The 25,024-nt window shown below is 51.9% G+C and overlaps 1 protein-coding gene across 1 annotated transcript in view; it reads left to right on the top strand.

Moving 5' to 3' along the window:
• Positions 1-24,164, top strand: part of LOC128272586 (AF4/FMR2 family member lilli) — a 35,010-nt gene extending 10,846 nt beyond the window's left edge. The window contains exons 2-5 of the mRNA XM_053010420.1: positions 5,336-5,420; positions 22,117-22,733; positions 22,794-23,663; positions 23,733-24,164. Coding sequence (XP_052866380.1) covers positions 5,336-5,420; positions 22,117-22,733; positions 22,794-23,663; positions 23,733-23,807 — 1,647 coding nt within the window. The 3' untranslated portion in view covers positions 23,808-24,164. The remainder of the gene's footprint in view (positions 1-5,335; positions 5,421-22,116; positions 22,734-22,793; positions 23,664-23,732) is intronic.
• Positions 24,165-25,024: the final 860 nt, after the last annotated feature.

The raw sequence follows: 25,024 nt of genomic DNA, 5'->3' as shown, positions 1-25,024 counted from the left end.
GAAACCAGAGCTGTGCCCGCAAAACTGTTATCCGCAACTCATCAGGCAACGAAATTAATATTATTCTGCACCGCAGCAGTGCAACGCTTGATGAGTGTGTGTGTGGGGAAAGAATGACACAGAAGAAATGTGGCTGGAGCAGAGAGAGAGAGCCGTCAGCATGAAAAAAGCATGCTCGTCACCACCAACCCGTTACACACCCAGTTTGTCGTTGACCATTTTTGGCACCATCGGTGAGGAGTGCCTGGGAGGTGGAAGAAAGTCTCCGCCGACAACACTCGTCCCCCCGAAAGGAATGTTTCGCAAGGAAAGAAACCACAAATATATGAAACACGCGGAGCGAATGGCCAAACACATGGTTTGAAGCGATGCCAACCAAGAAGAACGCCACGGAACGATGCGCGACTGTGGTCGGGGTTTGTGTAGGGAATTAATTACAGTTTAAAAAATCGTAACAATAAAAATGTGCAAACAACGACGGTTGCGGCGGCGCAGGGAAGAGGATAGGGCCCCCCGGGGCCCCTCGGTATGCACGCACGGTGACGGGACGAGAGATGAATGAAAAAGTTAAACAGCAAGCAATAGAACGATAGAGAGGGAGAGGGAGAGAGAGAGAGACTGTGAGAGGAAACCCGCACAGGGTTCAGCATCATCGACTGCTGTTTGTGTTGGTGAAGAGTAATGCAAAGCGAAACCTCGTTCTTTTACGTCACACCCTTGGCGAGGGCGAAATGGGGTGGCGAAAGGGAGGTCAGCGTGTATTTTAAGCCGTTGCAATGTTTATTTTTTACTTCACACTTTTAGACCGGTCGCGGCGCTCTGCCCCCCGCTACGCGAGCAACAAACGGTGCGTTGCTCTCCATTCCGTTCCAGAATAAAACACACACCCGTTCCGGGCAGGGGGTTGCTGTGTGGGGCCGCGGCCGCACATACCCGGTGTGACAGCTCTCGACAATCGGGTTACCATAGCTCTCGACGAGGTCCCATCCGTCCGTTGGTCGTATCCGCCGGTCGGTCCTACTTTCATCATTGATGTGCGGACCCCAACCCGCGGTGCACTGATTAGTTGTTGGGTTGTTGTTGGTGCCCTTTCTTGAACGGCCTCCGTGAGCCTTTCTCGCCGCGACTGGCCGGGCCGGCATTATTGTGTGCGGAATGCGAAAAGTGTGATGCGTGCGATGCTTTATCATTAGACACAGAAACCCGCCACAGGAGACGGAGGAGGATGGAGGTCTGCGATGCATTGTGTAGTAATGCAATTGTGCATGCAATTCAATTGCCGGAAGAAGCAGAAGAGGAACCCTTTCTCGACACGCAACACATGGTGCAACAGTACGGGTTTCTGCGCTTCATTCATCAGGGTGCTCCGCTCTTCACTCACTTTGGAGCATCCGTTTGTGGTGCAACAAGCACCTGGGGGGGGGGTCAAATAGGGAAGCAGCTAAGAGTTTGATGGATGCCAGTTTTGCGATCGTGTCACAATTAACTTGAAACGACCAATGTACATTCTGTTAAATACGTACCGGGATTTTGTGTTTTTAAAGAAAATGCTGTATTCGATTTTCGACTCACTTATGTTGAAAATTTCGGCCATTTTTAATGCTCAGTGATTTTTTTACAGCTGGTTTGCTTGAACGCCGTTTAGCTCATCAGCGATTTCTGTTTTCTCCCAAATTAAATGACCAGGAAGCGTTAATTTGATTTTTGGAAACAGGATAAGGTCACAGGGGGCCAGATCTGGGAAAAAGGTGTCTTTGGCATCATCAGTTTGTAGTTTTTAGTCAAAGATTCAAAGGCAACGATGGTAAACTTCTTATACACGTGGTATATTCAAAAATGTTCGCGACTTTTGGGTTTCGCGTTTGTGGCGCGCAAATTGTTCATAGCTTGCAGAAAATCTTCGTTATTGACTGTTCTATCTTTTGGCAACCACGGCAACTTTCACCACAACCCTGCATTCGAAGAAAACTGTAAGCAAAACTGTTCATATTCGACCAAACTTGGCTCTCAGTTAGATCACATCTTCTCGGCCCTCTGAAAAAATTTTGAACCACCGGATAAGCGCTGCTTTTGGTCTTAATATCTTCACCATAAATGAGCAAATAGAAAATTGCATAGAGCATTTTCTTAAAAATCATAAAATCCCGTTATCCATCCAAAATCCTTTTTTGACAGAATGTATGTATCGCAAAAGTAGTTTCTCTAACTTTTTGACAGCCGCAGAAAATTTTCTTAAAGGAAAGTTTAAAAAGGATCCAAGGAACCGGCCTTAGTGCGAAAACGTAACCTAAACATAAAAAGTGCCCGAAATCACTCCCCGAAGCCGAAGGTGTGATTATTCCTAATGATGTGTATTTGAACATCAATGTTCAGTGGTCGATGCCACTCGGTAGCTCGCACTTGAAATGATTGATCACTATCGATTATCGATTTTCGTCGCACCATCATCCTCGTGTGTGTGTGCATAGATTATTTATACGACTCAAATAACCCCCGCCGGGGCAAACAGTCGACGCCGCCGCCGCCAAGAATAATAATGATGGACGCCGGTTTGGGAATCCGGCGTACGCAGATTCGCTCTCGGGTGCGCCGCTTCTCCGCCTATCTCTTATTTCACACTTCCCGCATAATGCTTGTGCGTTTTACGTACGGCCCCAACATAATTATCATTTCGCGCTCGGCTTCGGTAGCTTCGGATGCGTGAGTGGCGATCGTTTGGATCGGTGGTCGTGAACGGGCCGCAGAGCATTCCGATCAAATCACTATAATATACGATCCATCGACCCCAGGATCGACCGCACCGAAGTCTTGTTTCAAGTCGCTTGTTTTCCGTTCCAGAAGTGTAGCGAACGTGTGTGCGATGCGTGAGATCCGGCCCGAAGCGCTCCCCACCCACTGTGGGGGTCTATTGTTAACCCATTTACATGGATCATTGAGCGTGCCGTGTGGGGTTCTACGTTCTCTCCGCGCCACGTCGGTCGGTCACGGTGCTTTGGCAAGTAAAATCGGGGTTCCACAACGAAACAAGAACCTCCTGTGCCAACGATGTAGTGTTTGCTCCACCCGCGGGCACAAGTGGAACGCTGCGGACGGAGGTCGAAGTTGTCCGTAAATGCCCCCTGGAGAGTCGAAAGTACCAACACCACGGACACACGCAGGAGTAGCAGCAGCAGCGGTGGGCCAACAAGCTCATTAGCCTTGACCCTCCAGGGGCGCCCTCTGGCTGTAAACATTTACGGAATGGTGGTGTCTATTGGGACACTTTCTCTGTCTCTCTCCCCGACGGAACACGCAACGTTTTGGGCGTCCGTTGAAGGTTTTGAATACAACGAATGGACACAGCAAAGTCCTTCGATAGGTTTACTGGGTTCTCGATAGTGTTCCGAGTGACGTTTAATTGCTTTCGTGTAAGTTTTTTCCGCTTCAGTTGACATCTGTCGTTTCTCGGTTACTGGCAGGTCTCCCAGGGCAACGGTTTTTTGGGATCGGAGCCTCCTTCGAGTGGCGATGAATCTGAATCGAGCATATGAACATTCCAATCAAGATCAAAGCACTCTCGGATAGAAATGTACAACTTGAAAACAGTTACGAGTAGAGAAGTGGCCCGAAAATGACAATTCACAGGACTGCTTGCTACGATCGAAAATTCAGCGACATGCAAGTGCGAAACCCCGCATTCGCACATGGCAAGACCACCTGGAATTCTTGCATTTCAATAAACGCGTTGTTGGCGGTGATTGGCGGCGCGACAACTATCCCAAAAATGGTAACGTGGGAACCTGCAGGACGCTGGAGTTCAAAACCTGATCTGCTGTTTGAAGGGTACTGTCCGCAACTATCTGTTAGTATTCCGACGTTACACGTCAAAGTTGTTACACGGCGACTCTCTTTCTCAGGCTCGCTTTCGGAAGAGAATCGAGAGAAGAGGTCAACGCGTACGCGCATTTCGCACAAATTTTAAGGAAATAATCGCGTTGACCCGGTATCGTTTACGTTTACGCACTGATCTTGTGGTCCGGCCGGAACTGAACAGATGACGCCTCTATCGCGGGCGGCGAAGTATGAATCGATCGGGTTTCAATTGCATCGGCTACACGATAAAACAGACAACCCCCAGACAACAACACCTCTAGAATGGTGGAAGTCTTGCAGGAACGAAGTGTACCAGCATGGGCACACCGAACCACTTCAGCTTCAAGCCGGCCGATCGCGGGGGATGGCCGGAGCGTCGAAGCCGGGGCGGGTTGGTCAAGTCACGAGCGAAAGGAAGGTGAAATAGAAGTCATCGAGAGATGGCAGGAAAACGGCGCAGGAGAAGGACCAACGGGGCCATGGGTAGAGCGGAAACAAAAGCGAACGTGTTCTCGTCGACGTTGTCGGGGTCGGTTCTTGCGCAAACGAAGTTTTACGCGTTAGCCACGAGCCGCCGGAGAAGATATGCGGTCGCCACCGCCGGAGACACACTGGAGAATCGGGGAGAACCTGGCCACATCGAAAGCGAGAGAGAGTGAGCGAGAAGAGCGTGGCGTAAAAGAAAAGATTCCAAACTGGTTCTGTATCCCGCGTCCGGTTCGTGGCCGCCTTCTGAGGAAGTCACAAAAACGGGTGGCGGCCGCACTACGCGCGAGCGCCACAACCGGTCTCGGAGCTTACAACAAACAAAACCCGAATCCTAAAATGAAATATAAATACGTGCGGCGGCGGGGCGGGTAATATAATGCTGTATGATGATGATGATAGTCAAACACTTGGGTGCAGCAGCACCGGAGGGTGTCAAATCGGCCACCCCCGGTCCAGGTATGTTGCGCTTTCACCCCGGCCAACAGCTCTCGTCCTCTCGGTCCGGTGTGGTCCGGAAATTGATTACCACACCCTTGCTGGTCTTGAGAGTGCCTCGTGAAGTGAAGAAGGTGCTAAGCGGTTCGCGAGGAAGACCTTTTTGGCGAATGAATTATGAATTTATTTGATTAGGGTCCCCCCCCCGCCCCGTAACCACCGGCCTTAACGAATTCGAGTTCCACCAACACAATTTAATTTGGCATTTACACATTTGGCTGCTGCTGTTGGACATTAGAATAAGGGAACGGGACGGAGTGCTGCTACTTGCATTCGGCAAGGTCCCAATTGAACGAAAGGAAATGTAGTGAAGCAACGACGCGATGACAAATACGCGACACAGGCTCTCTCGGTGGTGGCCCCCGAGTTGGCCATTATCCAAGGCAGTGAGGCGTGCGCGAAGAAATTTCGTTCGTTATGCAGTAGTAAGCGCAACGTCTTCCTCATTTTCTGAACCCTCTCTCTTTCTCTCGCTCGCTTCATTCCGGTTTCTTTGCAGATTGACGGGCACGACTCGGGCACCGAGTCCGACGGTGACCTGGAGCAGGACGACCTGATACCGGAGGAACACGAGATGGAGCTAAGTAAGTAGCGTTGCACCTTTTTATCATAATTTCTCGCGCGATACTTTTTCTGTTTGTTCAAACACAGCCCAGGGTTCGTTTCTCTTAAAACGGTGTGCGGCCACCGATGTCTGACTCACTCGGAGAACTTTTTCACAGCCCTCCCCAAGTGCGCGGGCCCACTCGGGGGGCGAGGGCAGAACCCCAAGAAACAACCATTCGAGAAAGTTGCTTCTCAGGTTTTACGATACTGCAACGTTTTGCCGTAGTCCAGAGAGCCGCGCGGCCAGCAACCATGGGCAGACAGGGGCGCAGGCACTTTATTATGTGTCGTTTCGTTAGGTTTCCGCGTCTGGTTTGTTACTTTTTGGCGTGTAGTGGCCTCTTTAGAGTGGGCCTTTTTTTTTGGTGCGGCACGTGCCGCTGCTCCCGCCGGGGGAACTCCGTGTAAGACGCCGGCCGGGAGTTATGGCTTGGCACAAAAAGTGAGTTTGGTTGGCCAAAATCACACCACTCCTCATCCGCGCGCCTATTGATCCAGCTTCAAATTAAATTAACGATCACATGCTCCTCGCCGTTTGACAAACAAACCAATTAGATAACGAAGAACCCCCCCCGTTTGGGGTCTGATCGACTGCCAATGTTTAATAATTAGCACAACAACTCCATTTCTGCTGTGTGTGTGAACCTCCGACCGAAATAATAACAACAAAAGGCGCGTGCATCATCATCACCGACCGATCGCGTAACGTAACCGCCACTCATCTTTCACGCCGATTCACGGAAATAGAAAACGGTGGCGTGAGCGCAGCAAAAGCAAAAAATACAGGCCGCGGCCACGGCCTGGCCTGTGTGACAAGAGCTTGTGCAGCTCTTTCGAGAGCAACAACGATGAAAGCAGAAAACAATTTAAACTACAAAGCGTAAAAAACGACAACGTTGGGCCGTGTCAGGAAAAGGGGAAGAAGATAAACGCGCTGACGGCATCGGAAACGGCAAAAAGGCCGGCCTTCTCGCGTTGCAGCTTATGTCAAAAAACTTGCGGCGACGGTGGCCGACGGCCCCCCGCCGCCTGATGGGCCGGCGCCCCATCAGCTGCTGCTACTGCTGCTGAGAGGTTCACGATCGCGTACGGTATAAAAACAACGGGCCCCATAACCTGGTCAAGCGAAGGGGGGCGAAGCCGGCGTTTGGTGTCAATTACGACGATGACCACGGAGAGGTGCGGTGCCGCTGGTGGCGGCGCCGTCACCGCGGCGCTCTGAATTGGGCTGAATTGGAAGAAATAGATATTATTCGCAATCATTTGCAGTTATTTTTTAATGACGGCAAAAAGGCGGGCGCGAAAATGCGCGCTGCTTAATGGGGGTGTGTTGTTAGTGGTTGCGGTCGGGTCGGGTCGGGTCGGGCCGCGGGGGTTGAATGACGTTTAAATAATAATCCCAAGGCGAATGAATCTCCCCCCGGAGCCCGAGGTGCGCGCGCGCAGTCAACTGTTATGGTCAATTTGTTAATTTGCTCTGCAACCGATTTTATTTACTGGTTTACGCTTTTTTTTCGTCCTGTTTGCGGACGAGAGATTTGGCCATTTTTGCCAGATTTAACCAGGGTTTAATGTTAATGTTGCTTTTTCACACCGACCTGACTGAGCGTCGTCCTTCGCTGCAACGATCTAGTAGCCGGTGGTGGAAGCTCGTTGACAACTGTCATCTCGCTGGTAACGTTCGTACCAAGGTTCATAGATGTCGGATTCGAGTTGGATTAGGATCTCGTCCCTTCTGGTCCGGTATCTATTCGGACCCCGGGGGTCATTCGTGCTGGGAATCGGCATAAACAGTGTCTCCTTAGTCCTTCCTTCGAGGCTAGGGAAACTCTCTCGCATAAAATGTAAAAAATCTGCCAGCATTCTGCATAACTCTGACAGTGCGCGCATCCGCCAAGTCCCCAGCGCCCCTCCCTCGGGTTCGGTATCGGCCAGCTAGACGAAGCAGAGCGCGGATGCCGAAGTGCTTCTCTCCAATAAACAAACTCATTTCGGGGCGTAATTGTAGCTAATGGCTGGCGAAACAATTTGCTCGCCGAAATCAGCTCAACGGAAGCGTGAAAATTACACTGCTCCTGATGCCCCGATGTTCCGGAAGACCGGAGAGCGTGAAGAGTAGAGAGAGCCGGACTGAGGTCGTTATCCGGATGTATTTGACATTCAGCGGAAAATTGTATCCCCCCACTGCGGGCTGCGTGGACCACCGCGTTGTCCGGCAACGACCGCTGCGGAACTGTCCCGACCAGCGGCCAGGAGGGGGCCGCCCGAAGCTCGCTGATTTGCTGCAATTAGAGGAAATGTCCGAAACACACTCTCTTCGCCCAATAGAGACTATGGACTGTTGAGATTATTACACCCCGGGCTCGGCCACCCGAGACGCTCCCCAGCACACGATGCATTTGAAGAGACTGTCTAAAAGTTGGTCCACTTGCCATCGTTCGTTGTTGCTGCATTGCCCCTGCAGAGAGGTTACCGAGGGTGACTAAAAAGTCACAGAGAGGACACAGGCAGCAGCAGGCACACGCTGTCTTTGGAACTGTCCTTTCCGCCGGTCAGCTGAAGGTGAAGCAAGAAAATCGTTCTTTTCACCGCTCTGGCGTCACGGAGTTGGGCGGAAGATGCTCGTAACTCGTACGTCAGGAAAGGGGCAGAGCCGCGTGGTGTCCTATTCTGTGCCGCCTGGTGTACGATGCTCGTAATTAAGATTTGTGTGCACCTTGGAAGGAATTATCATTTTGACTTTTGTGCCGTGGGTTTCATCATCATCATCGTGAGTTGGCACCGCATCGGCCAGCGAGTTTGCCGTGCCGTGTGTTCCGGGCAGGTTCCTTGTGCGAATTGCCTTTAATTGTGATTTAGTTTTCTTCACACTCCTCGCCAGGAGTAGGTGCGTGGCCTAATAAGAAACCTTCGGCCACAAGCTGGTGCCCCTAACGGCCGTTGCGGGAAAAAGGGTTTCGGGTGAAAAATGTTTGTCCATTCGGACGTTCAGTTTGCTCTGACGGATGAAATATACGAGCGATAATAGCGCCCCGAAAGCAATTCTTCTATTTCGATGGATCGCTTTTTATTGCCCCGCCGCGTGTGACGGCGGAGGGAGGCGGCGGCCGGACCCCGAATCAAGACGTGTATCAATCGTGTGTCCGTCCGGCCCGGCCCGGCGGCCTGCTTTTGCTGCGGGTCGGTGTTCCGTTCCCCGGGGTTAAATGTCACTTGGAAACGTAAAAGAAGATTACAGTCTTTGTTTTACAGCGCTTTAGCTTTTTGGGCACGGAAGGACATCCCAAGGACACGAAAGAACGAATCGACCGACCGAGGCCGACAGCGCGCGTGCGGCGCTGACGACGACGACGTCGGAAAGGGTTGTAATGAAGTTCCTCACCCGATCCTCCCGACACAGGACGCTCCCCTGGAGCGGCACCACCCTGGCCTGGGCCTCCTGGGTGGGTGATTTGCTATTATGTTTCCATAATCCTTGCGGCCATATAGTTGCGAGATTTAATGGGTTTCGTAAACGGGTTTTCTGCAAATCGCATCATTTTTATGACATTTTACGGGATTTTATGATCCTTGTCCCCGGAGAGGCTCAAATGTGCTTTGCATTCGCACACTCACACTATTGTGATGTGAGGCCGGAAAGTAATAGATTACGACCCAGAATCGGGCCAATCGGACGACCGGTTTGTAATCACCTTTTTAGTTATAACGAATGCGAAGTATCCGCTTCAGCTTCTTCCTCGTTCGGGCATCGGACAAATTGTGTCGCTTGTTTGGCGCACACACGGATGGGCGGATTTTTTGTGGCGCTTTTCTTCGGTGGCCCCAACCGGGTGCGTGTCGGTGCCTCGTGCACTAAAATAAACACCGAAAGAAGCCTTCGGCGCGAACCCCGAGCGGCGGACGAGTGAGAAGTGATTTAGGTGATTGAATGGTGATTTGACAAAGATATTATTAGAAACTACTTGGCGAGAGAAGGCGATTGTCATGCTATCTCCACGTTCGGTCGGTCGAGGAGAGCCCCGCCGATTGATTGATGGGGATTGGTTTTCGATGGGGCCGCAGGAACGGATTGTGACTGGAACAGGAAGACCCCATAGACCAAGGGCTCATTCAAGATTCATTGGCTTTCGTTTGTGTTGGATTACGGACAGTTAAAAAAATAAGGGAATGCCAAGCCCAAGGGGAATGGAATCGAATCGCGAACACGGTGGCGGCGGCGGCACTCTGTGCTCCTTGGCAGTGTGCCTTTCGGTAGCGCGCGCGTAGTGTACGATGGCCACGATAGTAAAAACTACTAGCAATGCGCCGTGTTGTGGCAAGAAAAGTGAGAGCGAGAGGGCGCACAGCGTTAAGAATGCACATCTTGCATCTCGCTTGAAGCTAAGAGCATCATTTTCTCTGACGCACACGGGAAAAGTGAGCCTCTTTTTGTCGCCGTGAGTGCTCCGTGAGTGCTCTGTGAAAAATGTCACGACGTTACGATGAGCTCCCTTGGCGTCGTTCATTGATAGTGTGCTGAAGGATCACGTTCTCCTGGGGGGTGTTGCCATCGAGATACGCAAATTATAGGCGGCGAGTGCCACCCAACGATGTGAGTGACCGGAGGGAGCACTCTACTATATATGAGTGACTAGCCGCGTGAGTGCTACTAGCCCCTGGGTGGCGAAAGGGTGGTGGCCAACGGGGTGGACGGAACGGGGTGTCACGGGGAGCAGGGGGTGGTTTGCGATATCGTAAAATTCCTCCGTGCTCGTAGCGAAAGCATCATCGAAACGGCGCATGCGTCCATTCGTTCATTCACATTTCTCCACCAGAGCACCGGTAGGTAGGGTGGATGGCCCGGCGGGCGGGTGGACCGGGCGGATGCCACACACAGTACACGAACGAAACATTGGCAACAGAGCACAGAGCATCATCATCCCCAACGCGCCGTGGTGTGTGGCTGGGAATGTGCATTATGCGCGTGCGTGTGAGTGTGTGCCCCCGAAGAGCCGTGCCAAAGTCGTCTCACTCGCCCCCCTGCCCCCCGGGTGGTCGTCGTCGTAACAACCCTCCCTCGTATGCCAAATGGCCGGGAACTCGTTTTTATTGCTATTTTCGCGTGTATTATCGTAAACACATTCCTTTCGGGGGGTTTCACAGCAGCGAAAGGGGTTAGACCGAGAGACCAGAGAGAGGAAAAGAGACAAAAGAAACAGAGGAACAGATTGCTTCGATCGTTTTCGTTTCGATTTTTTTTCTGCAGCACGTTTAGCGAGTGAGTGAGAAACCAATTCATCTGATTTGCTTTTCTCTCTCTCCCTCTCTGCTTGACAAACCTTCGTTCGATGCTCCAAAGTTCCCCGGATGCTGCTGGCCCCCGGGGCCGATTGGATCGGGTTCCTGGAATTGGCTACATAATTCGTGTCGCGTGACGGTGCGGGGGTTGGGTGGCCTGCGAAGGAGAAGGGCCCGAGGTTTGCGTATCTAAAAATAGATTCGATCTTCAGGAAACCTCGTACACAATCCCGGGACGCGCTTCTCCACTCTTTCTCGCTCTATCTATCTGTGTCTCTTTCTGTTCTTCCGAGTAACACACACACACACACACGTATAAATCGGTCTTGCTCTCGTCACCTTGTACAATCTTTTGCTCTGGCGCGCAGGTAACGCGGCCTGTGATTACGTCGAAAAATTGATGACTTTCGCGCGGCGAAGGTTTCCATGGCGCAACCGATAAGTTGAACGAACGAACGGGTGCTGCTGCTGAGAACTCCGGGGAAGACTCCCCGACGAGGATGTAGCTTTGGTCACGATACAGAGTGTCTTCGGGGCGTTATTAATAAATGCCAGGATACGGCAGCCAACTTCGATTAACGATGGGGCAAAGGCGTGAATGACTGGGCGTCTCCATGGGAACATCCTGACAGCGCTTTTTCGCCTTAAGACGGCGAAAGACTTTTGTAGGTCCTGAATGGAAAGCTTAACTGTCTCAATTAATATCGATTAAAGCACGATACATTCTCATTACGGCCATTTAAGGTAGTGTGCACCTAAGGTTCCGTTCCGTTATCTATGCTGGACACGACTTTCGGTTGGTCTTGAAAGCTATTAATAAATGACAGGCAACCACCATCGATTTTACACCCAGAGACACAGAGAGACAGTGAAAGAGAGAGAGACACCTAGGAAACGGTGCAAACTGCGCCACTTTGCGCTCAAGCGCTTCCATTCGTTGAAGTGATACTTTTCGTTCCACATACTCCGCGCCGTGTGCTGTCCGAAAAAAGAAAGCCATAGAACGTACAACATGTAGTTCGCTCGAAACAATCTAGACCAAAGAGAAACCCCAAGTGGTCGGTGGCTCCACAATCGATTGCTTCTGACCCGGGAATCGCCGCAGATTGCGGGCCGCGACGACTGGCCGGCAGATGGCTGTCCCGACCCGGCCACCACCCACCGGCTGGTCAAGGACTTAACCGAAAGTTAATTAAATTTCCGCTGGCAGACTAACGTCAGGCCAATATGTGTGTGTTTTGCCTCCGGTGCCCCTTGGTATCCCTCCCGTGGTGGAAAACCCTGGCTTCGATTCGTCCTGTGCCCTGTCTCGCTGGGACTCTCTAAATGTACCTTTACTCTCCTTCTGGAAGAAGAGCTGGAGAAAAAACTTTTGTGCCATGTAAAAATGAATGAAGCTCAAAGTTCCAAGTCCACGTGGAACCGTTAAGCCGGATTGTTAGTATCGCGAGCCCGCTGGCGGAAGAAACTTTGTAGGGCGCCATATTTCGCCCGACTCCACGAGCACGAATCTACATTAGCACACCCGCCGACACACATAAGTAATGTATGGTTTGTGTGGAGGCAGTTAAAAGTTTTATGATTGAACATCTTTCCTTCCTTCGCGCCTTCCCTCTTAGCTTTGTGATGTTGAAGATTTGCCTTCCACAAAGACTCACAAGAAGGCTGGCTGGCATTTAACGATTCCTTGGAGAGGCCGTACGGCGAAATTCGCGGCTCATAAAATTCCGTGGTCTCTCTCGTGGGGGACATTTTAAGCTTGTGGCGTGATGTCTTCTTTGGTCTGCTGCCGGAACTGCGGAACCCAAGCGTTGACGAGCGGGCGAATCGAATCAAATTAATAGACCGCGAGTTGCGTGTCGATTCTGTTGACATTTTTCAACACATTTGCCATGCCAGGTTTACGGAAAAACAAGGTTATGTAAGGAAGTATTACCGGGTCCTGTCGAAGTATTCAACCGTAACGGTGATGGGTGTCAGCATTTTAATTTTCCTTACACACGATGGAAAGGGACATCGTCCCTTTCGCGTCCCACCGGTGGTGTCACTGACTGGCCGGTCACTCGGTGACTCAGACCGAAGGATTCAGAAGGATTATGCAAAAATCTGTCTCCATCATCCCCCCCGGGGTCGTCATCGGCTGAGTGCCAGCAGCTCCAGTCTGAGACCATTTGCTGCCCGTCTCGTGTCTGTGCCTCTGTCTAATTGTAATAAAAGTGTACAGACTGATGAAATATTTATGTGTCCATGTCGCCACATCCAGTGGGGCTCCGATCATCGACATCCTGTCGCACATCCTTGTGTCCGTACTAAGGTACTGAGGGTGGTGTAAATTTATTTTCAGTTTCGATGGCGCACGACAACCCGGGCCACGGTGAACCGTTTTCTCGTTGTTGTGTGATGCAACAAGAGCCTTCCCCAGCAGCCGGACAAAGTTGTGGTCCTGCCGCATGCCACAATGTTATGCGCGCCAAGATATTTTGTCCGCGTCCGCGTTGCAATAGGAGAGCAGGTTGTTGTGGGCCCTTGTGATCGATTGGCGCTGATGACCCGTCGTCCGTTGTGTGGTGGAACTTTGAAATAAACTGATCCGGTTTGAGATTACTGTTTAATAAAATCACCTTTTTGTTTCAACTTTTTCGGTTTGCTGCAGGAAGGGGGTAAAGAAACAAACCGGAACACGAATTCCTTCGCCGCCGCCGAGTGCATTCGATTATGAAAGGACAATCTCATTAAATCCTCCCCTACAGTAACAGGCGCTCCCGTGGTGGTATATTTGCCATTCGCAAATTGTGTTCATTCAAATTAACCCGATGCAAATCGAGCACCACCGGACCGGACCGGGGACGCAACATTTTTCTCGATAAGCAGCACCCCGACGGTGGCACGGTCAGTATCGATATGGCGTGGGGGGGCATTATTTAAATTTTCAGCCACCCCAAATACTTTCAATCGCTGGCTGGTGTGCGCGGACACACGCAACACTTATCATAATGAATGTCGAAATCGTGGATTAATCACTTATGAGCATAATCGGATAAGCCCCGGCCCGGTCGGTCGGTAAATCATCGATATTCCGAAGCGGCGCGGCACCCAGAAACGTAATAAAAATCCTTTAAGGATGTGTCGGGGAGCTTTGGCGCATTAAAAAACCGAACCCCCTGGCCCCGTCCGTATGTGTCCGGGGTCCGCGCATCCATTGTGTGTCATTATTGGATACCGGTGGACAAGCACCATTTAACTTCCCGCCGGGGGAGAATCGGGGGAAGAATTATCGTCGAAAGTGAATGGTCACATTAATTCTGTGGCCCCCCCTCTCGGTGCCCGTGGCCAGAAAAGTTCGATCGCAGAGCGCAGAACCCGTTACACTCCAGGTACAAGGTTGCAGTTTCTGCAGCAATGTGATATTCAATTTTGTTTCTCGTCATTACCTCGGTGTGGAAATTGGCGGTGACTGTAGATGGAACTGTGTATATGTTGTGTCCCTGATTTACGTTTGTTTTGAGTGCCAATTTGGCTATAAATTTTCAACCCACCGCGCTCCGAGCTCTGTCTGGCCAAGCCGGTTCTGAGCAAACACAACACAGTCTGTCACCCTACCGCTTAACGTTTGTACGATAATGAGCGCAGAGGAAGTAGATACGGCGGGACCTCCAAGGTGCTAAGTGCCCCAGGGCTAAGGCGCCTCCAATCTTTGCGGCCGGCAAAATCAGCTGTTGTTGTTGATAAGGCGTCTCACCCTCTCGATGGAAGCCAGCGGTCAACGGATAGCGGAACTTTTGATCACCAAATGCAGGGCTACTGATCGTGATCATCGGGGTCCGAAACCCTCCACATGATCGCTCCTTTCGGAGCGGTCCCGGGGATCGAAAATCACTTTTAAAGCACAGTATATTACGGCACACGGCGGCGGCTTGGTTGTGGCCGCGATAAGAAGTTGAAAAACAGGTTACGACTTATCTGCGATCGGCCGCTGTGCGGGGGCCTCTGTTTTGTCTTCGCTAGGTCTGCCTCCATTTCTTGATAGGCCATTTTGTTTTCGCCCACAGCGGTGGGGTCCTTCGCAAACCTTCGCTCTCTGGTGCCTTATTGTCTGGTTTCGCCCATCAATTCTCGGTGGTTTGAAGGGGCACGTCTGCGCGCTAGGCCAGGTTCACGGAAGCCTTAGGTGACGCGCTTCCGCTCGCGGTGGACATCGTAAACAGGGGCCCCCTTCGGTATATCGGTTAAATATAGATTAACGTCTTCTTCTCGTGCTTCTCGTGCTCCCGAGATTACTCGAGCGAGCTGCGCCAGCGATAAGATTGTGGCCACCGATTAGAGAGGGTCCCCGGTGTGTACGCGTTACCCGCATTGAATGGCCCCGCATCGGAGCTTTGTTTTGTTCACTCTATAGGGCGGGTTTGCCTGTTGTGCCAATGCGTGTCAATCAAGACCCGGCCGGCAGTCCCGCCCGAGGATTGTCTGTTGTTTTTAGCGTCTCCGGCGGCGGCGATAAGACTTGCCGCGGCGCGCCCCACGACCCGATGAACAGCTGATGAAATTTGAGCAAAATTTTCAGCAAAGCGCCCGATCCGATCTTCGGAGGTGACGACCGGGGTATGGCGAGCGGCGGTGACAGGCACAGCGTGCCGAGCGATAAGAATGGTTCCAAAATGGGAAGGAAATTTCCATCGCGCTCTGGCCGCGTGGTCTGCGGACACCGCGGACTGTGGACTGGCAAACGTCAACAATTCTTCATCTTCTTCTTGCGGTTCGAGCGACACGCGGAGTTGTAATGCCGATTGTTGGTCGATGTTTAGTTGGGTTCCGTACGAGGAGCGACGCCATGTTTTTTTTCGCACAGCTTCCGATCGACGTACTCACGCTTCTAGAAGTCTCGCGATCTCCGGAACACACCCCCAGCAGCAACAGCAGCAGATGGTGGAAGTAATTGCCTGGAATCAAAATAGTCTCAGATCGCATACACATTGACGTCGCTTTATTGCACGGCCGGGAACCAGGACAGGGGTAGCAGCCAAGGGTGGCGCTATTTACTTACGTCAAGTATACTTAACGCTCACCGCCCCGGTTCAAGCGCCACTAGTTGGTGGAGGAGCGCGCCGCACTAGGGTAGGGATAGTTTCGCGAAAACCTAACCTTGAACGAGTCCGTAAACCTCTACCGCCGGAGTGGCGGGACCGCTCGTAGATCGCTCCTGGTAGGAAGGGACACAGGGCGTGTGCGCAAGTGAGTAGTATATGGTCGTATCTCGCGCAAAAATTTACATACATCGATAAACACGAGGGCCCAGAACCGGGCGGCGGCTGCTGCTGGCCCTGTGGACGGGTCGGGCGCAATATTTGCATGCAGCCGACGACGTCCCTCCTCGACGTGTCTGTTGCGCTTGGCGCCGGGTGCCCGATAGTTTTGTAGCGATTGCGATTAGTGTTCATTTCATTTGTGCAGGAAAAAGTGTCCGGTGCTAAAACGAATTGTCCGGGAGGTCCGACGGAGAAAGTAAAACTGGGCACGTTTTTCGCCATCAAAATTCTATTTTCAGTTTGACATTCCCATAGACAGTTTGACATCGGCTGTCATTCCGTGAAGGTCTAGAGAGGCGCGTTGATCGAAGAAGGCTCTGGGTGGTAGACCTTTTTCTGTATTGGTGGATAAATTTGGAATGAAACTCTCTCCTTAATGCACTCCGTCGAGCGTGATATTCACGCCGGCGCCGCCGCCCTGGAATCGGACCGGAGACACTTTTACTGCCTGCCTGCCTGTATCACTTTTTTCCGGCCCACTGCCTTCACCGATGCTCAGCTGGGCAGAAAGCACCAAATAAGTATGGTGGCGAAAAGCGCACATCACATCACAAGAAGCACACGGCGCCGCTTGCCTTGTTATTTTGTGTGGGCCACAGTCCGTATCCTTCGAGCAGGGCGCAGGGCGGCAGGGTTTTTTTTTCGGGCTGTCTTCCCAAATCAAGCCCGAGAAGGAAGGAAGGCAGAAAGGGAACGAGATCTAGTCACGTATTGAACGCAACGAAGCACGACATAAATACTTTGACATTTGAATAAGATTGCTATTTTGTTGTCGGTGGCATTGACGCTTTTTTATGCTTCTACGCGTTTCTTCCTCCCCGCTGAAGAGTCTAGGACCGGCACACCCGGTTTTGGTGTGCAAATTATTCAACAACAACACCAAAAGACGTTTCTTTGGTCTCGGTTCTCTCTCGGTCGGTCGGTCGGTCGGTTGGTTGGTGGTGACGATGCGTGGTGACGAAATTAGGCATCGAAGAGCCCGGCGAACCCGCCTGGTGATCCTTTTGAAAATGCATGATGCGTGCGGTCGTTATGTGTGTACCGCGGCTCTCTCGTGGCTCTCGGGGCGTATTTGCAAGCCAAACCATCGGAGCGCTCTGTAGGCAGCATTATTCACAAATAGAATCTGAATATTCAGATAAAACCGCACAGTAGTAGCAGTATCGGTGCGGCCTTCTTATTGTTGTACCCTTTGTTGCTCTACACGCGGATTGTTACGCCACAGGAGCGCAGGGTTGTAGAAGTTCCAGTTTTGGAACAATAGCACCGAGAAACAACAACAGGTGGGGCCCCTGTCCGTGTGTTCGGATTTCTTCACGAACTGATCGATGGCCCCAGAATAGAACCCCTCTACACATTAGCCCGTAAACATGCTCTCTGCCGTAACGTTGCGCTTTTAAAGACGCTTTTACCGTCCAGCTTTATGGCGTTCCACCCCGCCATTACATTGTCCACAATCTGCCCAGATCGTAAAACCGGAGTCTAAAACTGCAAGCCACCACGCGACCATCCCGGCAGCACTATTTTTAGTTGTTCCGTCGACGATTCCTTAACCCAACAGTTTGGAAAATTACCCCACAATTGACTTTCATCGCCGCGTCGATCATTTGTGGCCATTAAGGTGCACTTTATGAGCGGAAAACCGAAGCAGCGGCGGCTGCGGGCGTTGCCGGCTGCTTTATTACGACGCCGGCCGGCGGTGATGATCTCATCGAATCGCGAAGAACTTGCGGGCTCGTGGAGGAAGTGGTTCTTCGCTACCGCCGGCGCAATCCCGAAATGATTGGTGCGCCAGCTGCGAAACTTGTGGCTGAATTATGAAACAGACTGTGCCGCGGGGCCAACCCGCGGGGGGATCCTATGAACTAGCGTTAAATGTAATCAAATCAATCGCCGCTGCATACTGGCTGACGATGATGCAATACCGGGAGGCCGGCGAAATGATGATAGCGATGGCGCGCGGGTCGTCGGAGGGCGGGTTCACTTGAAGTTCGATTTCGAGGCGTCAACGAAGAACCTTTTTTGCACGCCCCAAGTATGGCCGTACACGTGAGATTTGCACAGACCCGGGTTAGTCGGCGGAATGTCGCCTCCCTCGCGACGTTGGCGCTTGTGTCTGTATTTGTCTAACAAACCCTTGCCCGGTCCTCCCTTCGGCCATCACCAGCGGGGAGACTATTTTTAATCGATGCATCGTTGACCAGTGCACGCGGGACGCCAGGTCACCCGGGCGGTGGTATATCGTGTTCCTCGTCGTTTGGCTAAGTAAACTAATCAATTTTACAGCCAGCCAGAGCCAACACATGCAGAAAGTGCAGCGCACGTTGTGTGTGGTGCCGCGCGGCCCTCGTTGCATTGGCCATCGGAGGCAGAGGCAGGAGAGGAGCTGCTGCAACAAAGTTAGCTTTCCCTCGCGGAGAGTGGTTACGGGAGCATTGCACTCGTTCAAGGTTAGAGCGCTTAGAAGTGTGTTGTGAAGCTGTAGCCACGGTGCATATGTGTCCGCGGCTGCCGCGGCCACAAATGCATCATCCGGAAGGGGGAAAGTGACACACTCTCGCGTGACCGCAGATAGGCTGGCCTCATTTTTTTTACGCTCACCCACCAGCGCAGTAAGACGAGCCCACCCCAATAGCGTGGTCCTCATCTCGACCGTTTTAGATAAACGACAATCACAGTGCGACTTCAATTAGTACGCGGTTTGCTCCCCCCAGCCTTCTTGATCCCGGTTCGGTTCGCTTCGCTGGCTGGCTGGCTATGTCGGGGTTCTAATTGGCCAACAGATGCCGGATTTGTGGATAAATTACGTGCGCCAGTAACGACAGTAAATGGCGCTGGAGCTGCTCCTGAGTGGGTTGGTGCTCTCGAGCCCTGATTGCCGTTGGTCACAGCTGTTAACTGCGTTATTACTGCGTATGAGAATGCAAATAACGCATGCCACTGTCTGGTCGGGCCTCCCCGTCCACAGCCAACTGCCAGTTAGATGTCACTTGCCAGAACGCAAAGCCAAAAACCACGTCCATTACTTACAAATGTTACTGCCAAATGTCTCTCGCTCTGTGTGTGTGCAAACGTCACGCATCGCACGAACCAACGAAGCGTGTGACACACAGACGGAAGACACACATACACACATGACACATGAAATCGGTTTATTTGCAACATTGTTGCCACACATCAACCCACCATCGCACGGGTGAACGCACGCTCTGCATTATAGTGCATTTATTACTATCTTCTCTGTTGGGAACCCCGGGAATCGTCAGAATCGTCCCGGTTTGGGGTGATATTGCTGCTGTTGGTTGTGAATCGTTCCAATTTCCAGCGTCAATCACAGGCTGGCTGGCTGGTTCCGCCGGCGCCGCGTGCCCCGGAAAAGCCGTTTAATGTCACGCGAGTGATGCCGACCGCCGCCGTCTAGATGGTGCGCCCATCGAAAGAGTGACAATGTGCGATTCGCCTTCTGGGGCCCCTGATCCTTCGTCAAACGGTTGGCAGCATATCGGTTGGCTGATTGTTGCAACAATGTGCGCAACGCCCCTCTTCGTGGGGCCAATCGTCGTTCGCCATTACTGTGGCCGCCGCCAGAGTTGGTCGGATTCGTCCGTTGTTTTGTTGCTTTCCGGTTCTCTTCCTTCAGGGTCCGCCATAGTGCCGCACGTGAAGCGTGTCTTCCTCTGCACGCGATCGGCTAGCTGGAGCAAAAACGGGGTTTATTTGTAAAATGCGCTGGGACTGATTTTTGCGTGCAGCAGGACTCCGCTGCCTCTTCTGGCTACTAATTGGAAAGGCAAGCTGGAACGTTGCCACTCTCGTCGTCGAGGGTTACTATGTTGCATTTCGCATGTCGATACTTTTTTCGCCGAATATCCCGACCAAGGACCAGCCAGGATCCTTCGAACTGTCAGTACCTTCTTGGAGCAAATGCAAAGCATGCTGAGCCCTGCATACCCGATTCTTCGAAGTCGATGTACTAGGCTGTTCAATAAGTTCGTAGCCTCGATAAGAAAAACACATTTTTATGGTTCGAAATACACTTTATTATTCAGTATGGTCTTCTTGGCAATTTCTGGACACGAACCCGTTTAGGAGCCGAAGAACCAGGTTCACACCACTTCTTAGCCTCTTGTTTTGATTCAGGATTATGGTGATAGACCCAAGTCTCATCCAGAGCGATGATTCGCAAAATCCACTTTATCCTTTCGAAAAAGCTCGCAATGTTGCCGAGAAAGTTGCATTCGAATGCGTTTTTGTTCCATTTTTAGCGAATGCGACACCCATTTTGCAAACAGCTTTCTGAAACCCAATACTTCAGTCAAAATATTGGTTATACTGCTCAATAGGCTTATACTAAATCTCTTTAAGTGATTCGACGGTTTTCCAATACGGATATCCTGTATTTTTTCTACGGTTTTAGGAGTTGTGTCTGTTTTTTGACGTTTTTGACATGGATCGTCTTGAAGGCTGGCTACTACGACCGCGTTTAAACTCAGAAACATCCCTTTGAATGTACTAATTGAAAGTGAAGAGTCCTTATACACTTTGAACATTGGTTCATAGATTTCCTTTGCTTTTGAACCTTCCAAAAATAAAAATTCAATCACTTCACGATACTTGATTTTTTCCATTGTAAAAAGTACCGTGACACGTCAATCGAAATGAAACTTTACATACGTTCATATGAAGAGTGTACCAACATAACAAAAAATTAGACTCGTAGCAGCGCCCTCTCCGTGATCGAGGCTACGAACATATTGAACACCCAAGTACTTCATTACTTTTTCAGCCGAATGTCCCGACCAAAAGGATCAGAGCAGGCTCCTTCAAACTGTCATTCCCTTTTTCGAGCAAATGCATTTTTTTTTCTTGTCGATTATAGAGACTTTGAGCTGCAATAGCTTAACATTCGTCTCTTCGAGCAAATGCAAGGCATGCTGAGTCGAAGTCGATGTACTCTCTCCCGTTCTCGGGCTGATTCGTTAATGCGGAGCGCAAATTGGCATCGTGATTTACTTTTTCAATTATATCCTGTTGGCACGTTTTTGCGGTCCTCTCACCGCTGTCGGAGCGTGACAGTGCGTGTGTGTGTATGATCGCGCGACTTCTTATCATCTGCGCGCACCCTTCGTATCGTTATCAGGATTTCAAACATGTTGTTTACGCCAGCCGAGACAGGATCGGCCTGGCGGATGAGGCGACCGATAAGTAGAACGGCGGGCGGTGAGCAGGAAGTTGGCTGACCGTCGTAGCCTATGAAATCTCCAACAACCGATCGGCCAAAGGGGGGCATGTGTTCGTGTCCGCGGCGCTCTACAGGAGATGCGCTAACTGATTAAAAATCGAGCGACAGCGATGCCGCGGGATGATGGGTGGATGGCCCGCTGAAGGGGGAGCTCGCTCTTTGTCAAGTCGGTTCCAACACACACACACACGGGGGGCCGTGTTCAATGAATGCGCGCCGGTTCGCAAACTTTTGTCAGCTGTTTGTCGGCCGAGTTTGCGTTTTGCGGCGACTTATCTCTTACCAACACGCGCACACACTAAACCGGGTATATAATGCACCGCGGCTGCTGCGTGTAGTGGTCCATTCGCCGCGATCGCGGGCACTGGTGTGTGAGCCGTGTGTTCGATCTATAAAAGCAGTGCAGCAGAAGGTTCTGAAGGCGACAAATGGTCTACGCGGCGAGCCGTTAACGCATCTTTCTCTCTCGGGCAGTGTGTGGTGAGTCGCTGGCTGACTGACAGACACACGACGCGACGACGACGATTAGAGTAGGCGCTGCTGCTGCACCCTGATCTCCCTGATGCGTGCGTGTGCGTGCGTGTGCGTGAACAAAGAAAAGTATTAGACCCCAAAAGTGGGTTTTCTTGCCGCTCTCCCGAGGGGGCCATCACGCGGGTCGTGATCATTGCGGTGTTTGTGTGTGCGGGGGGGAACGATCGTACAAAACCAGTTTATTGCCAGCATCAGCATGTGGGACGAAGTATTGTCATGTAAATACGATCGGTTCCAAAATATTTCCTCTTTTGCGTGTTGTGTGTGTGATCTCCTTTTTCTAATACGTGTTCCCCGGTTTGCTTTCTGTGTCTATAGGTTTAAGCTCCCGCCAGGATACGGCGTCACCGACCGATACGGCATGCTCCTCGGAATCGCCCGCCTTCCTAGGGCCCTCGTCGGTTCATCTGCTGCTGTACGATCAGAACAGCTCCGAGGAAGAGCTGGAAGTGATCAACGGTGCCGCAGGTGACGTCGGAAGTTGTAGCATCGCCAACGGTGGTGGTGCCAGTGGCTTGGGTGGAGCAAGTGCCGGCGATCAGCTAGAAGATGACGATGCCACCGAGGAGATCGCTGAGGAGGAGGACGAAGAGGACGACAAGGAGGACTACGTGTCGCCAGTGCTGGGTCCAACGACGACGACGATGACGGCGGCGACGGCGGCAACGACAATCATCGGTAGTGCCGCCGGTGGTCCGATGGACACGGGCGGCGTGCGCGGTCAGTTTGTGTCCCTTGCCGGCGCTGTGAGTTTGGAGGACGTGTTCGCCGAAGACGGAGCCGAATCGCTGGACGAGTACGCAAACGAGCTGTGCTTGGCCTCCAATCCTTGTTCTCACACTCAGACACTCAGTTCTAACTCATCCGACAAGCGGTTCAACAGCAGTCTGTTGGAAAAACGCAAACGATCTCTGGCACAGAACTCGGACGATGAGGTGAGTGTCTGCGATCTGTTGCGTCGGCGATCGCAATTCTAATCGTTGTTTGCATTCCAGGTTCGCTACCTTTTAGAGCAGCAACAGCAAGCAACAGCGCCGACACATCATCCGCAGCACTCTCTTCAGTCTCATCATCATCATCATCATCATCATTCGATGCGCCACCAGTCGGCAAAGCGAGAGCACCTGCATCAGGAGCACCTGCAGCACCACCCGGAGGAGGCGCTTCTGTCGGCGCCAGTCAACTTCCGTACGTCGCCCCCCTTAGAAGCTTTAAAACCACACCGTGGCCATATTTTACAACGCTCGACCACTCCACTGATACTCACCGAGGGCGCTTGTGTGGGGCCACCGGGAGCCGGGAGCGCCGACGTATGGTCCGGCTCGAGATCGTCGCTGCTCTCCTCGGCCACGTCTTCACTGTCCTCGCTCGGTGGCAGTGCGGGTTCCGGCAGTGGATTCTACGGACCCGGGCTGGTGGGTGGTGGTACAGGCGGTCTCCGGTTCACCCTCGGCCGTCGCCCCATTGGCTGTGATAGTCCTCTGACTGCTGTGAGCCATCATCGCACCACCAACAGCACCAATCAATACGGTGGTGGTGGTGGCAGCAACAGCCTAGGATCCGGTCTTAGTACAACAACCAGAGCGTCATCATCCTCGTCGTCGTCGTCGCCGCCACCGCCGCTGTCATCCACGACGAGTCCGGGATCTGCGGTAGATCCCTGCCCCCTAGGAGCAGCAGCAGTAGAGCGGTCCAGTGGCGGCGCCTCGGTAGTAGTAACCAATATGGACGTCAGCCGGTCCGTTAGTCCTCCGGCGAAAATGTTTCACTGTGCGGTTTCTCCCCGGCGCCGCCAACCGCGCCACCAGCAGCAGCGTTTGCAGCGGCCCCACAGGCCCTGTTTAGATTTCGATAAAATGCAGCAAGTAAGTTACGCCGCGACACGGCACGGGACGACCCGGTCCTCCGTAACTCTAATTTTCCTCTTCTTGTAGCTGAAGGCACGCTCGGTGACCACTTGGCGACACAGTAACGAGCACTCGGGCGAACTGTCCGTCTTTTGCTGGTGATGATGAGTGACCCACGTGTTGCCCTCGCCATGGGACGACGCGACCAGCACGACGACGACGACGGTTGGCGGCGGTTCGTTCGAAATGGCTGTGGTGTGATTGATTTCCAGCCGACTCGGGCCGATCGAGATGATTTCTCGATCGAGATTTGTGATTTTTCCGGAAGCAACAAGACATACACACAGTACAAGAGAGAGAGAGAGCGAGAGAGGGATTACGTTTGTTTACGGCGTGCGATCTCTCGGAGCGGAGCACAAGCTCGATCGATCGATAGTCTTTGGGCCGGCGCGGCAGCACTACTAAATGCGCGATCGCCCAGAAGTTGATGTACGCACACAGCACGATGGCCAGAGGCCGGGCTACGCGCCATAACTAGGTTTTTTTTTCAATTCACTGTGTGTTTCTGTGTGTTTCGTTATTCGTTTTAATACTATACTCGTAATAACATTTTCAAAGCAATTTTGTGATTTTAATCGTTAGCCAATGTGTATTAAGTTTGATTGTGTTTATTTCCGCATTACCGTGGTCCCGTCCGAATTCACTTCGAACTTCACGCGGATACCGGGAGAGAGTTTCCGTACCGGAACGTTCCGGGAACGTTCCCGTGGGGCTTGGGCTTTCGAAATGGGCGCAGAACTGAACCGCGAACGGGGCGATATGAAGGTATGGGGAAACGCGATCTTTTCCGGGCTAGTTCTACTCAGGGACACACATACAACAACGCACACACATGCAGCACCATAGACGGGCATATGGAATCGAAGGGCCATGAGAAGCACTACCAAAGAGAGAGAGAAGAGCGCGCGCACCGGAACACGTTCAAGAATGGAACGTTTTATCCATTTTAATGCAACGCCATTTTGTAGTCATCCCAAACATCTCTGCCATTTCGCAAACCTACAATAGCACCAAGCACACCCGCGGGGGGAGACGCGAAACATAATCCGGACCGCGCACAGGACACGCAGGATCTGGTAGAAAATGAATCAAACTTAAGAACCGTCACACTCTCTCAGCAACAACGCGCCACAACGCGGTCGGCACCCCCTTTAGGACAAGTCTAAGTGACAAAATACAAATCAAATTGTGTTCGCCGATCCGGTTGTTGGTCGCTAGAAGAAGAAGAAGCCCCCAATAATCCCCCGGAACCAACACACGGAAAGAACAACAAGCCATTATACTGCCGTTAAACAACAGAAAAAGTTCACGGGTTCAAT

This window comes from Anopheles cruzii, chromosome 3 (genome assembly GCF_943734635.1).
Source record: "Anopheles cruzii chromosome 3, idAnoCruzAS_RS32_06, whole genome shotgun sequence".
Lineage (NCBI taxonomy): Eukaryota > Metazoa > Arthropoda > Insecta > Diptera > Culicidae > Anopheles > Anopheles cruzii.
Note: the sequence above shows the minus strand (reverse complement) of the source record. Positions and strands in the feature narration are given on the sequence as shown.